At 47.3% G+C, this 14246-nt stretch overlaps 1 protein-coding gene across 1 annotated transcript in view; it reads left to right on the top strand.

The window, feature by feature from the left end:
- The window catches only part of DNAH10 (dynein axonemal heavy chain 10), a 159133-nt gene that overhangs the window by 130881 nt on the left and 14006 nt on the right, over positions 1 to 14246 (top strand). The window contains exons 60-67 of the mRNA XM_068990326.1: positions 648 to 865; positions 3437 to 3658; positions 3855 to 4002; positions 8038 to 8317; positions 9498 to 9727; positions 10455 to 10728; positions 13081 to 13185; positions 13587 to 13741. Of these exons, the coding sequence (XP_068846427.1) occupies positions 648 to 865; positions 3437 to 3658; positions 3855 to 4002; positions 8038 to 8317; positions 9498 to 9727; positions 10455 to 10728; positions 13081 to 13185; positions 13587 to 13741 (1632 nt within the window). The remainder of the gene's footprint in view (positions 1 to 647; positions 866 to 3436; positions 3659 to 3854; positions 4003 to 8037; positions 8318 to 9497; positions 9728 to 10454; positions 10729 to 13080; positions 13186 to 13586; positions 13742 to 14246) is intronic.

Here is a 14246-nt window from a genome sequence, read left to right as displayed (position 1 = left end):
CGCCTGCAATGCAGGAGATGCTGGAGATGAAGCTTCCATCCCTGAGTCAGGAAAATCCCCTGGAGGAGGAAATGGCAACCCACTCCAGCATTCTTGATGGGAAAATCCCATGGACAGAGGAGCCTGGTGGGCTACAGTCCACTGGGGTCACAAAATAGTTGGATACGATTGATGTTACTTTACACACAAACACATACACAATCTTCAACGCATTTTTTTGAGTTTTGGACTTAGATTCACAGGGTCCTCTTACTGGGACCTTAATTCACATGAAAATTAAGTTGTCCGCTAAGTCAGTACAGGACAGCTTTTTTTCTAATGGGATGTGGGATTTTACATTAAACCATTGAAAAGGTTCCTAAGAGGAGAAGCCACGTGCCTTGCTATGGGTGGCCCCAGAGGATAGGGACAATGATAGAAATGCAGGTAGAGGAATTCCCTGGAAGTTCAGTGGTTAAGACTCAGTGCTTTCACTGCTGTGGGATTGGGTTCAGTTCCTGGTTGAGGAACTAAGAACCCACAAGTGGTATGGCAGGGCCAAAAAAAAAAAAAAAAAAGCAGGTGGACATAAGCCAGGTGTGAGACTGTCTTATCCCCACCTCACAACTGTCCTTTTGCCCACTGTTTTGGAAATTGTCTTCACTTAGGTGGCCAGGCTGGAGCGGAATTTTTACCTTATCAAACGTGAGCTGGAGAAGATCCAGAATGAGCTGGCAGCGATCCAGAGGGAACTGGAAGCTCTGGGGGCCAAATATGAGGCGGCCATACTGGAGAAGCAGAAGCTGCAAGAGGAAGCCGAGATCATGGAGAGACGGCTGATCGCGGCTGACAAGCTCATCTCGGGGTTGGGCTCAGAGAATGTCAGGTCAGCCTGAGTAATGGGCCCTCCTGCTAAGTGGCTCTAAGCCACACTTTGAGGGGATTCTTTAAAAATTAATATTTATTTGTTTGTTTCTTGGTTGAACTGGGTCTTAGTTGTGGTATGTGGGATCCAATTCCCTGACCGGGGATCGACCCAAGGCCCCCTGCATTGCAAGCACGGAGTCTTAACCACTGGACCACCAGGGAAAGTCTGAAAACTTTGTGGTTTGTGAGTGAACATCAGCAACAGAATTTCTCGCCATATGGAATCGTTATTCCACACTGCATTTTGAGCTGAAAACCATGTGAAAAAGTTCTGATTTTACTATTATCATGTCTAAGGTGGATGATGCCTGTTTTATAGATTCTTTTTTTTTAATTAAGATTTTTTGATGTTTAAAGTCTTGATTAAATTTGTTACAATATTGCTTCTATTTTATGTTTTGGTATTTTGGCCATGAAGCATGTGGGATCCTTGTACCCTGACCAGGGATTGAACCCCCTTGAAAGTCAAAGTTTTAACCACCACACCACCAAGGAAGTCTCATATATATATATATATATATATCTTCTTTTAAAATTAGGTCTCTAGTGTTATTTACTGAATGACTGTTAAGTAGAGGCAGTGCAGTGGTGGAGACATGGAGAAACTAGTGCCCTGGAGCCTGGGAATGTTTGTTTCTTTTTTTAAATTTTAATTGGAGGCTAATTACTTTACAATATTGTAGTGGTTTTTGCCATACATTGACATGAATCCGCCATGGGTGTACATGTGTTCTCCGTGTACATGTGTCTCCCATCCTGAACCCACCTCCCTCCCCATCCCATCCTTCAGGGTCATCCCAGTGCACCAGCCCTGAGCACCCTGCCTCATGCATCGAACCTGGACTGGCAAGCTGTTTCACATATGATAATATACATGTTTCAATGCTATTCTCTCAGATCATCCCACTGTTGCCTTCTCCTACAGAGTCCAAAAGACTGTTCTATACATCTGTGTCTCTTTTGCTGTCTCGCATATAGGGTCATTGTTACCATCTTTCTAAATTCCATATATATGCATTAGAATACTGTATTGGTGTTTTTCTTTCTGACTTCTCTCTGTATAATAGGCTCCAGTTTCATCCACCTCATTAGCACTGATTCAGATGTATTTTTTTAATGGCTGAGTAATATTCCACTGTGTATATGTACCACAGCTTTCTTATCCACTTGTCTGCCAGTGGACATCCAGGTTGCTTCCATGTCCCGGCTATTATAAACACTGCTGCAATGAACATTGGGGTACACGTGTCTCTTTCAATTCTGGTTTCCTCAGTGTGTATGCCCAGTAGTGGGATTGCTGGGTTATATGGCAGTTCTATTTCCATTTTTTAAGAAATCTCCGCACTGAACAGAATGTTTGTTTCTCGATGACTTTTAACCCCAAGTCCCTTCTGGACCTGTCTGGAGGAGGACCTTCTCTGTTGCTGGCGCCCCTTGTGGCTGGTTCACTCCTGACCTTCACTTTTAAGCAGGTGGAGCTGTTTGATGCTTACGGGCAAGAGGATCACTGGGCCATAGATGGTCCACTGGACGTGGCAGTTTCTAACCTAAAACCTGTAAAAATGTATGGAAAACGCTGGAAAATATTGTTTGCTTGTGGGAAACAAACCATTTTCAATATGTCTTAAATCTAGAAGGGCTTCCCTGTGGTTTAGTGGCTAAGGCTCCGTGCTCCCAATGCAGGGGGCCCTGGTTCCATCCCACATAGCTTCCTGTGTAGGTCAGTAGGTAAAGCATCTGCTGGCAATGTGGGAAACCCAGGTTCAATTCCTGGGTCAGGAGTTCCTCTAGAGAAGAAAATGACAACCCACTCCAGTATTCTTGCCTGGAGAATCTCATGGACAGAGGAGCCTAGCGGGCTACAGTCCATGGGGTCTCAAAGAGTCGGACACGACTAGGTACTTTCTTTCTTTTGGGATCCATCCCTGGTCAGGGAACTAGATCCCACATGCCGCCAACAGAAGAGTTCCCATGCCCCCCAAAATCCCATGGCCTGATGAAGATCGGGAAGACCCCATGTGCTGCAATGAAGACTCGGCACAGCCAAATAAACACTAACAAATAAAATCTAGAAGACTTCGGCTGCTTACCAGAAGAGGCCAAATGAAACACCTGCTTTCTTTTTTCTTGGTCAGAATTTTGTCACCCAGTAGGATAGGGGCTCATGCTCTGCTGGCATGTTTGTAAGCTATTGGTTAGGCGTTTGGAAGTAATTCGATTACAACTTAATGCATATATTTGAGACCAAATGTATCCCCCAAACATTTATCGAGGCCCCTGTTAGATGCTGGGTTCTGCTGAGCACCTGGGATTGAACAAAGCCTTTGAAAACATTGGGTTCGCTAGGCGGGGAACTGGCAAAGTGAGCCAATGATCTCTGTTCTCAACAAGAAGAGTATCTCAGGAAATGTTTCCTTCTGGAGAGCCTCCTCCTGGCCATATGTCAGACTGATTCTTCTAGAAGGTTCCTTTGGGTTGTGCCAGAAGGTGATGACTCAGGGCAGCCCCTGCCTCCCGTCTCCTGTGCCAGGTGGCTGAATGATTTGGATGAGCTGATGCACCGGCGGGTGAAGTTGCTGGGTGACTGCCTGCTGTGTGCAGCCTTCCTAAGCTATGAGGGCGCCTTCACGTGGGAATTCCGGGATGAGATGGTCAACCAGGTGTGGCAGAACGACATCCTGGAGAGGGGGATACCCCTGAGCCAGCCCTTCCGACTGGAGAACCTGCTCACGGACGACGTGGAGATCAGCAGGTGAGGGTGACCCCGAGCTGGGAGGACCAGGGGAGCCTTGGGGCAGTGTGCCGAGCTCGCGGTGTGCCTACCTGACCCGCCTCCACAGAGACTGCAGGGCGCGGCTGACCGCCCAGCTCACCTGATCTGGATGCTCCTGGTCAGTTCACAACTCAGCCGGAAAAGTCCCCATTTCCGCTGTCACTGTCCCTTCCAGGTGGGGCTCCCAGGGGCTGCCCCCTGATGAGCTCTCGGTTCAGAACGGCATCCTCACCACCCGGGCCAGCCGCTTCCCCCTCTGCATCGACCCCCAGCAGCAGGCTCTCAACTGGATAAAGAGAAAAGAGGAGAAGAACAACCTGCGGGTACAGCTGCCCCCTCCCTCCATGTCCTCACCCTCCTGCTGCCCTGGGGCCCAGCTCTGTTCTCCCCAGTATTCCCAAGCCTCCAGCAAGGCCAAGCTGAAATGCCACCATCCCGAGGCCCCAAGCAGACTGTCTCCTTCCTGGGCCCTCCACCCCACTGAGTCTTGGAGGGTGGCTTGTGAACCACCTCGAATCTGACCCTGCCCTTTGCCCTGGTGGCTCAGACAGTAAAGAATCTGCCTGTACTACAGGAGACCCAGGTTCAATCCCTGGGTTGGGAAATCCCGTGGAGGAGGGCATGGCAACCCACTGCAGTATTCTTACCTGGGAAATCCCATGGACAGAGGAGCCTGGTGGGCTACAGTCGATGGGATCACAAAGAGTTGGACACAACTGAGTGACTAACACTTTCTTTGCCCTGTATGTTGCCTCCCAGGCTGTGAGCAACCTAAAGGCAAAGTCAGTTCAGTCAGTTCCATCATTCAGTTATGTCTCTTCGAGACCCATGGACTGCAGCACTCCAGGCTCCCCTGTCTATCACCAGCTCCTGGAGCTTGCTCAAACTCATGTCCATCGAGTCAGCGATGCCATCCAACCATCGCATCCTCTGTTGTCCCCTTCTCCTCCCGCCTTCAATCTTTCCCAGCATCAAGGTCTTTTCCATTGAGTCAGTTCTAATCAGGTGGCCAAAGTATTGGAGTTTCAGCTTCAGCATCAGTCCTTCCATTGAATATTCAGGACTGATTTCCTTTAGGATTGACTGGTTTGATCTCCTTGCAGTCCAAGGAACTCTCAAGTCTTCTCCAACACCACGGTTCAAAAGCATCAATTCTTCAGTGCTTAGCTTTCTTTATAGTCCAACTCTCACATCCATACATAACTACTGGAAAAATCGTAGCCTTGACTAGACAGACCTTTATTGGCAAAGTGATGTCTCTGCTTTTTAATATGCTGTCAGGTTGGTTATAGCTTTTCTTCCAAGGAGCAAACATCTTTTAATTTCATGGCTGCAATCATCATCTACAGTGAGTTTGGAGCCCAAAAAATAAAGTCTGTCACTGTTTCCATTGTTTCCCCATCTATTTGCCATGAAGTGATGGGACCCTGATACCATGATCTTAGTTTTCTGAATGTTGAGTTTTAAGCCAACTTTTTCACTCTCCTCTTTCACTTTCTTCAAGAGGCTCTATAGTTCTTTTTTGCTTTCTGCCATAAGGATGATGTCATCTGAGTATCTGAGGTTATTGATATTTCTCCTGGCAATCCTGATTCCAGCTTGTGCTTCATCCAGCCCAGCATTTCGCATGATGTATTCTGCATATAAGTTAAATAAGCAGAGTGACAGCCTTGATGTACTCCTTTCCCGATGTGGAACCAGTCTGTTGTTCCATGTGCAGGCAAAAGCAGTACTTTATTCATTTTGCATCTTGCGAAAGCAGTGCAGGGCTGGGAGGCCTTGATCACTTTCTTTTTGGAGGACAGTGAAGGGGCTTGCTTGAGATAAAATTTGCCTACCATACAATCCTCCCATTGGAAGCATACAGTTCTGTGGGTTTTAGTATATGTCACACCAAGTTGTGTAACAAACACTGGGACCAGTTTTTATCATTCCCCCCAAAAGATACTGTGTCCTTTAGCCATCAGTTCAGTTCAGTTCAATCTCACAGTCATGTCTGACTCTTTGCGACCCCATGAATCACAGCACGCTAGGCCTCCCTGTCCATCACCAGCTCCTGGAGTTCACTCAGACTCACGTCCATCGAGTCAGTGATGCCATCCAGCCATCTCATCCTCTGTCATCCCCTTCTCCTTTAGCCATCACCACCTCCCAAACTTTCATTTCCCCTCCTGCCCACTCACCCACCCCCAGCCTCTGACAACCACTGATATATTATGCATCTCTATAGATTTGTGTATTCCGGGCATTTCCAGTGAATGGGATCATACAGCCTGTGACCTTTTGTGACTGTCTTCTTTCACTTAGCAACATGTTTTTCAAAGTTTATTTTCCCTACTTAGCAAATCCAACATTTTAAAAAGACTTTGTTCAAGTCCAGGGCTCAGCAGAACCCAGGATCTAACAGGGGACTCGATAAATGTTTGAGGGATGCATTTTGTCTCCAAGATATGTGTTAAGCAGTAACCATGGTGTTTCCAAACACTGAATCAACACGTACTGTAGTGTGTAACAGTACTTCACTCCTTCTCAGGGGTTAATAGTAGTCCATTGCGTGGATGGACCACAGACTGTTAATCTCCATATCAGCTGATGGACACTTGTGTTTTTTCTACTCTTTGGCTGTCCTGAATAGTGCTGCTATGAACATTCATGTGCAAGTTTTTTGTGGGCATGTGTTTTTAATTTTCTTGGGAGAAATCGCTGGGGCTCAGTTACTGAAATAATGAACAAATTCATGATTTTTAAAAAAATCTTTTCCTTATTTTTTCTGGTCTTGCTTCCTGGTATGTACATGCATTTAGAAGAAGCATCCCAAGGTCAAGGGAACATCTGTCCGTAAACTTCACATATAGCTATTATGGGATAAGTATCATTAATGCAGGAATATTTCTTGACATCCCTCTTCCCTGAGTCTGCCAGAGAGGTTTACAATTGCCAGCCCACTCCTAGCCCCCAATCCGACTCCTATCCCCATCCTATCTCTTTTTTTAAAAATAGATACTATAGCTCTTATTTCATCTATTCATTTTGGGCTGCACTGAGTCTTTACTGCTGCCCGAGGGCCTTCTCTAGATGCGGTGAGCAGGGGCTACTCTCTAGTTGGGGTGTGTAGGCTTCCCATTGCAGCGGCTTCTCTTGTTGTGGAGCATGGGCTCTAGGGCTTGTGGGCTTTAGCTGTTGCTGCTCGCAGGCTCTAGAGCAAGGGCTTAGTAGTTGTGGCACATGGACTTAGTTGCCCTGCGTCATGGGGTGTCTTTCCAGGCCAGGGATCAAACCCGTGTCCCCTGCAATGGCAGGTGGATTCTTATGCACTGGATTACCAGGGAAGTCTCCCATCCTACGGAGAAAGTGATGGCAACCCACTCCAGTACTCTTGCCTGGAGAATCCCATGGATGGAGGAGCCTGGTGGGCTGCCGTCTATGGGGTCGCACAGAGTCGGACACGACTGAAGCGACTTAGCAGAAGCAGCAGCAGCTCCCATCCTATGTCTTAAAGAGGGAGGGTTCAACTTATGCGGTGAGAGGCTAAGTACACCAATGTGAAAAATAGGGTAGAGAGGAAGGGAAGAGGAAGCCCCAGGGGCTGGAATAGAGTAAGAGTCTTTACAGATGCTTTGAGAAAAGAGATCAGGAAGCAGTTGCAAGGTTTGGAGGGAAAGGAATAAAAGAGAGAAGATTAATGCAAACATTTTTTGCGTTTTGTGGGCTCAGTGTTTCGACTCTTTGCGAGGTTTTCTGAGAAATGCGATGAGATTCTCTCCTGATCACTTTGTTTTTGGCTGTGCTGGGTCTTCACTGCTGCGTGGGCTCTGCTCTAGCTGCGGCCAGAGGGGGCTCCTCTCTAGCTGGGGTACACGGGCTTCTCATCGCAATGGCTTCTCTTCTTGCACTGCACAGGCTCTAGGGTGTGGGGGCTTCAGGGGCTGTGGCTCCGGGGATCTAGACTGCAGGCTCAGTAGCTGTGGAGCATGGGCTTAGTTGCTTCATGGCACGTGAGTTATTCCTGGATCAGGGATTGAACCCGTGTCTCCTGCCTTGGCAAGTGGATTCTTTACCACTGAGCCACCGGGGAAGCCCAGAGGTGGATTCTTAATCACTGGACCACTGGGGAAGCCCTCTCCTGATTGCCTTTGGCTGCTGAACTGTGCTTTCAAATGAGGCTGCTCGGAGCCTGACCCTCATGGATTTCTGGGTTTATACGGGTTCCACACCCTGCTTCTGTCCCTCCTCTATTTTCCTGTCTGCCTCCCTGCAAGGTGCTCACACATCCACTGCCACCTCCAAGGATTTTTTTTTTCCCCCCTCGAATTTGGCAAGTCAGCTGATTCTCAGCCTTTGCCTTCCCTCCCTTGCAGGTGGCATCCTTTAATGACCCCGACTTCCTCAAGCAGCTGGAAATGTCCATAAAGTATGGGACCCCCTTCCTGTTCCACGATGTGGATGAGTACATCGACCCTGTGATTGACAACGTCTTAGAAAAAAACATCAAGGTCTCCCAAGGACGGCAGTTTATCATTCTGGGAGACAAGGAAGTGGACTATGATTCGAATTTCAGACTGTATCTGAACACCAAGCTGGCCAACCCCAGATACAGCCCTTCCGTGTTTGGGAAAGCCATGGTGATCAATTATACTGGTAAGGAGGTACAGAAGGTCACTGTCAAATTCAGGTGGAGACACAGTCGGAGCTGGAGGCTCTCATGCGGCTTCGTTTCGTTGTGAATCATTCTCCAAGTCACATCTTTCATAGTCAGCCCTTCAGTTCTTGGGCTTCCCCTGGTGGCTCAGCAGGTGAAGAACCTGCCTGCAATGCAGGAGACCTGGGTTCGATTCCTGGGCTGGGAAGATCCCTTGGAGAAGGAAATGGCAACCCACTCCAGTATTCTTGCCTGGGAAATCCCATGGACAGAGGAGCCTGGTGGGCTATAGTCCATGGAGCTGCAAAGAGTTGGACATGACTGAACAACTGAGCACACACGCCTAGAAGTTCTTAATGAGGAAAGAACATCTAGAAGGTTCTGGGGCCCTGTAGAAGGCAATGAGTTATGTGTCTTGAGACGTGGTAAGTCTGGACCACAGGACTCAGACATTCACACTCGGAGCCAGGTGAGACCCCTCTCTGCTGGGGCAGAAAGCTACTCTCTGCTTGTGTATTTAAATATATGGCTTGGTTTTAGGTTTCCTTCTTCCTCTAAGTTGAATTCTGTTAGGAATCAAACGTCATCTTCCACATTTTCTAGATGGTCACACAGGTTCCTAGATGGCTTAATTGAGTTTACGTAGGCTTTAGGGGATTCCCTGGCAGCCCAGTGGTTGGGACTGGGCGTTTTCACTGCCAAGGGCTTGGGTTTGATCCCTGATTGGGGAACTGAGTACCCACAAGCCCTGAGGTATGGCCAAAAAAAAATTGGGTTATGCTTTCAGCAAGGGTCCCCCCAAGTGTAGGAGCCCGAATTTGATCTTAATGCATCATCTCTCTTGCTGTTCACCTCTCCATGTAACAGCATCTCTGTTTCAATCTGTCCAATATTTTTCACTTGGGGCTTTATAATGTTTTAAAATTAATTTATTTTTTAACTGAAGGATAATTGTGTTGGTTTCTATCAAACATCAACATGAATCAGCCATAGGTATACACATGTCCTTCCCTCTTGAACCTCCCTTAAGAATGGTTTTGAGAGAAGAGTGAGTCCTCATGTTCCTGAGATGCTGGGCCCACTCTCCTGTCATCCCAGGTGCCACCGTGAAGGGGATAACACACAGGGACCAGCTTGTTGGGGGGACGGCAGTAAAGGGCCTCCCTCTGTCCCCCACAGTCACACTGAAAGGCCTGGAAGACCAACTGCTGAGTGTGCTGGTGGCCTACGAGAGGCGCGAGCTGGAGGAGCAGAGGGAGCACCTTATCCAGGAGACGAGTGAGAACAAGAACTTGCTGAAGGACTTGGAGGACTCCCTCCTCCGGGAGCTGGCCACCTCCACGGGGAACATGCTGGACAACATGGAGTTGGTGCAGACCCTGGAGGAGACCAAGTCCAAAGCTATGGAGGTATGAACTGCAATGGAGGAAAAATACTTCCATCCTGGCCCTGGAGTCCCAGGGGTGTTTCCAGGGTCCCCTGTGCCTCAGGTCAACCTCTTTTAGTCAAGAGTGATAGAAAACCCAGCCCCACTTGTCTTAAGTCCAAAGAGAATTTATCTTCTTAGAAAACAGGAAAGTCCAGAAGGGCTTCAGGCAGGGCTGGATCCAGGACTCCAGATATCATTAAGACACAGCGTTTCTGCATTTCTGGGCTGGACTTTCTGCTGTGTTGGCTTCCTTCTCTGCCTCCCTGTGGAGCCAAGCTTCCCTCATAGTCACAGGCTGGGTCTGTCCCTTTACTTTCCCCGAAGAGAAGAGTGAGAATCTTCTACATCACATGCTCACCCCAAATCACTCCCATGGCCTTGGGATGCCGCGTGTGGATTAGTGGGACCTGAATCACATGCTGCTTTCCTAGAGATGGGGTTGAGCCCCACATATGAATGAAAGGAGGAAATCGTGTCTCAAAATCAAACTCAGTGACGGTTATTAGAAGAAGGGGGCACAGGGCCATAGGAGTCAAGCCACAGACACCTATCTACACCTCGAAAGGGGGTGGGAGCTCTTCCTATGAGCATCTCCTGGGTTTCTTGGCTGCCACCCTCTCCCTCACTCCCGGCTTCTTACTTTTTGCCCCTAGTTCGTAAGTCTTTCTGGTTATGGCCGTAAGTGGCAACGTGCACCTCTGCTTTAGGTATCAGAGAAGCTCAAGCTGGCGGAGAAGACAGCCCTGGACATCGACCGGCTGCGGGACGGCTACCGGCCTGCCGCCCGGAGGGGGGCCATCCTGTTCTTCGTGCTGTCGGAGATGGCGCTGGTCAACTCCATGTACCAGTACTCGCTGATTGCCTTCCTGGAGGTCTTCGGCTTGTCGCTCAAGAAGTCGCTGCCTGACTCCATTCTTATGAAGCGACTGAAGAACATTATGGACACGTTGACCTTCAACATCTATAACTATGGCTGTACAGGTCAGTACCTCTTTGCAGTGATTAGGACCAGTGTGCTCTGTGTATCTGTCTGTGTGTCCAAATATTTTCTTCTTATAAGAACACCAGTCAGATTGGGTGAGGACCCACCCTAAACGCCTCATTTTATTTTTTTTTATTCATGTTTATTGGCGCACAGTAGCTGTACAACTCTGTGTTAGTTTCAGGTTACGGCCAAGTGAATCAGTTGCATATATCCACTTTCTATGATTCTGTTTGCACGTAGGTCATTACAGAGTATTGAGTAGAGTTCCCTGTGCTAGACAGGAGGTCCTTATTAGTTATCTATTTTATACACGCCTGTGTGCATGTTAAGTTTCTTCAGTCGTGTCCAACTCTTTGCGACCCTATTGACTGTAGCCCTCTAGGCTTCTCTGTCCATGGGGATTCTCCAGGCAAGAATACTGGAACTGGTTGCCATTCCCCCCTCCAGGGGATCTTCCTGACCCAGGGAGCGAACCCACATCTCTTATGTCTCCTGCATCAGCAGGTGGGTTCTTTGCCATTAGCAGCACCTGAGAAGCCGTTTTATAAATGTATGTGTATGTCCATCCCAATCTCCCAGTTTATCCCTCCCCACCTCCTCTCCCCCTTGGTAACCATAAGTTTGTTTTCTATATCTGTGGCGCTTGTCCTGATTTGTAAGTAGGTTCATTGGCACCATTTTTTAGATTTCACATAGAAGTGCTCTCATGTGATATTTGTCTATCTCTGTCTAACTTACTTCATTCAGGATGGCAATCCCTAGGTACATCCATGTCTGCAAATACTGTTATTTTGCTCTTTTTTTTTTAATGGCCGAGTAACCTAATTACCTCTTAGAAGTCTTGTCTCCAATTCTGAGGTATGGGGGATTAGGGCTTCAACTTATAGATTTTTAGGAGACACAATTCAGCTCCTACCAGTTGGGCAGGAAAAATGTTGAGGATTATTGTTCCTATGGGAGAAGGCAATGGCACCCTACTCCAGTACTCTTGCCTGGAAAATCCCATGGACGGAGGGGCCTGGTGGGCTGCAGTCCCTGGGGTCTCGAAGAGTCGGACACGACTGAGCAACTTCACTTTTACTTTTCACTTTCACTTTTCACTTTCATGCATTGGAGAAGGAAATGGCAACCCACTCTAGTGTTCTTGCCTGGAGAATCCCAGGGATGGGGGAGCTTGGTGGGCTGCCGTCTATGGGGTCGCACAGAGTTGGACATGACTGAAGCGACTTAGCAGCAGCATTGTTCCTATAGGTCTCACTTAAGTAAACAACCCTTCTAACACATATAAAGTAGAATTCAAATCTCAGATTTTGACTTATACTTTTTTTTCCAGGTCATATTTTTTTCTGGTTAAAAAATTCTAACACATAAAGTAGAATTCAAATCTCAGATTTTGACTTACACTTTTTTTTTTTCCAGGACATATTTTTTTCTGGTTAAAAAAAAAGAACTCTATTGTTTTGCATCTTCCTATTCATAAAGAATCTGTTGATGGAATGAGCCTACTCTGTCATAGAGACTGGCCAAATCTGGCCCACTGTATGCTTTTGTAAATAAAGTTTTATTGGCACACAGCCATGCCCATTTCTATACATATCCATCCATGGTAGCTTTCACAGTACAGTGGCAGAGTTGAGTAGTTATGACAGAGACTGTCTAGCCTGCAGAGCCAAGATAATTCACTCTCTGACCCTTTATAGAAAGTTTGCTAATAGCATCTTCTTCTGTAAGAGTTTTGCTTTGAGTTTTGGGTAATTGACTAGCACTTCGTTCAGAAGGTGGCTCTGAACCTCCACCATGCTCCCCTTCATCAGCTTGGGGACCCCCCTCCTCTTCCCAGGAGGATGTGGTAAGTGCTGCCCAGAGGCATGACCATTTCTGATACATACAAGTGAGGGTCACTGCCCACTGCACTTTGAGCATGACTGTCAGTTGAGTTCATGTGTCTTTTGTTTTTTGGCTGTGCTGGGTCTTAAATGTGGTGCTAGGGCTCTTCACTGCGGTTTGCAGACTTCTCCAGTTGCAGCGCGTGGACTTCTCTCTAGTTGTGATGGGTGGGCTAGGTTGCCCCATGGCATGCGGGACCCTGGTTTCCTGACCGAGGATTAAACCTGTATCCCCAGCACTGGAAGGCAGACTCCCATCCCCTGGACTACCAGGGAAGTCCCCAGGGTCAGTTTTTGCACTCAGATATTCATGGATACCAAACGCAAAGACGGTTAAATGCACCTAACTGTGCAGTTGAGGTGTTTCATCTCATTTCTCTGAAATTTAAGCAAGTCGTGCGTAAGAAACCCAGTGTTTAAATGCATTTATTTTATCCAGACCCATCTGTTGTTTCTCTTCAGGGTTGTTTGAGAGGCACAAGTTACTTTTTTCTTTCAATATGACTATCAAGATAGAACAAGCAGAGGGGAGAGTCCCCCAGGAAGAATTAGATTTCTTCTTGAAAGGTAATGAGCTTGTCTCGTTTCATGCTTTCCAACTCCCTGGACCCACAGTGCACATGCATATGAGTTTGTTTGCTAAACAACAGTAGTTTTCCATCCTTAAAACCTGACTTCCAGTAGCACTGCTTTAGTAAATATCTCAGTTGACAATTCCAGCCTCAGATATGGTTCGAGTTAATTTAGAGCAACCAGGCTCTGCTTTAAGGCTACCCTGAGACTGGAAGCCACTCAGAGCTTCCTGGCTGGAGTCACGGACAGTGACGAGGAAGCCAATGCCCCCTTCTCTTTCCAACCCATTTTGAGAAGTGAATTTCCCCCCAAAGTAAGAGAAGTCCCAGGACAGAGATGCTTACACTTCCTGGTATGTTGATGTCAGCTGATTACGTCTCTCCTGTTGTTATTAGGAAACATTTCCCTGGAGAAAAGCAAACGAACCAAGCCCTGTGCTTGGCTGTCTGACCAGGGATGGGAAGATATCATGCTTCTATCAGAGATATTTCCGGACAACTTTGGGAATCTTCCTGCTGATGTGGAGAAACATCTGACTGTCTGGAAGGAGGTGAGCTCATGTTCCATTTCTGCTTCTTCCCTTCCTTGCGTGTTGGCAGTCTCCATGCTTAATCTGTAGCCTGACTCCTTACAAGTGAGAAGATATGTCTCTGAGTGACTCATGCAGAGGGTAGCCAAGGCCCTCCACCTTCCTGATGGAATCCTCCTTTATCTGGTTCAGCTAGTTTTGTGGGAGAACCATCCATCTTTCTGTCCCTATGTTTACCTCTCTGTCCATCCACCCTTTCATCTATCCATCCATCCATCGGTCCATCTGTCTACCCATCCACCCATCCATCCATCCATTTCCATTTATCTATTAATATCTGTCCATCCATCCATCTATCTGTCCAGCCAGCCATTCATCCAAGACACTTTCTGAGCCTCTGTGGATTGACTGTGTCCATTGATGGGCACTGTGGACTCAACGACTCAACAGTGTTATAATAAGACTCAGTTCCTTTCTTTCTAAAGTTTTGGACGATAAAAAAAAAAATGACAGAGCTACCTAAAAT

The sequence above is a fragment of the Capricornis sumatraensis genome, chromosome 17, assembly GCF_032405125.1.
Source record: "Capricornis sumatraensis isolate serow.1 chromosome 17, serow.2, whole genome shotgun sequence".
Classification (NCBI taxonomy): domain Eukaryota; kingdom Metazoa; phylum Chordata; class Mammalia; order Artiodactyla; family Bovidae; genus Capricornis; species Capricornis sumatraensis.
The sequence above is the reverse complement of the archived record's forward strand: the minus strand, read 5'-3'. Positions and strand labels throughout refer to the sequence as shown.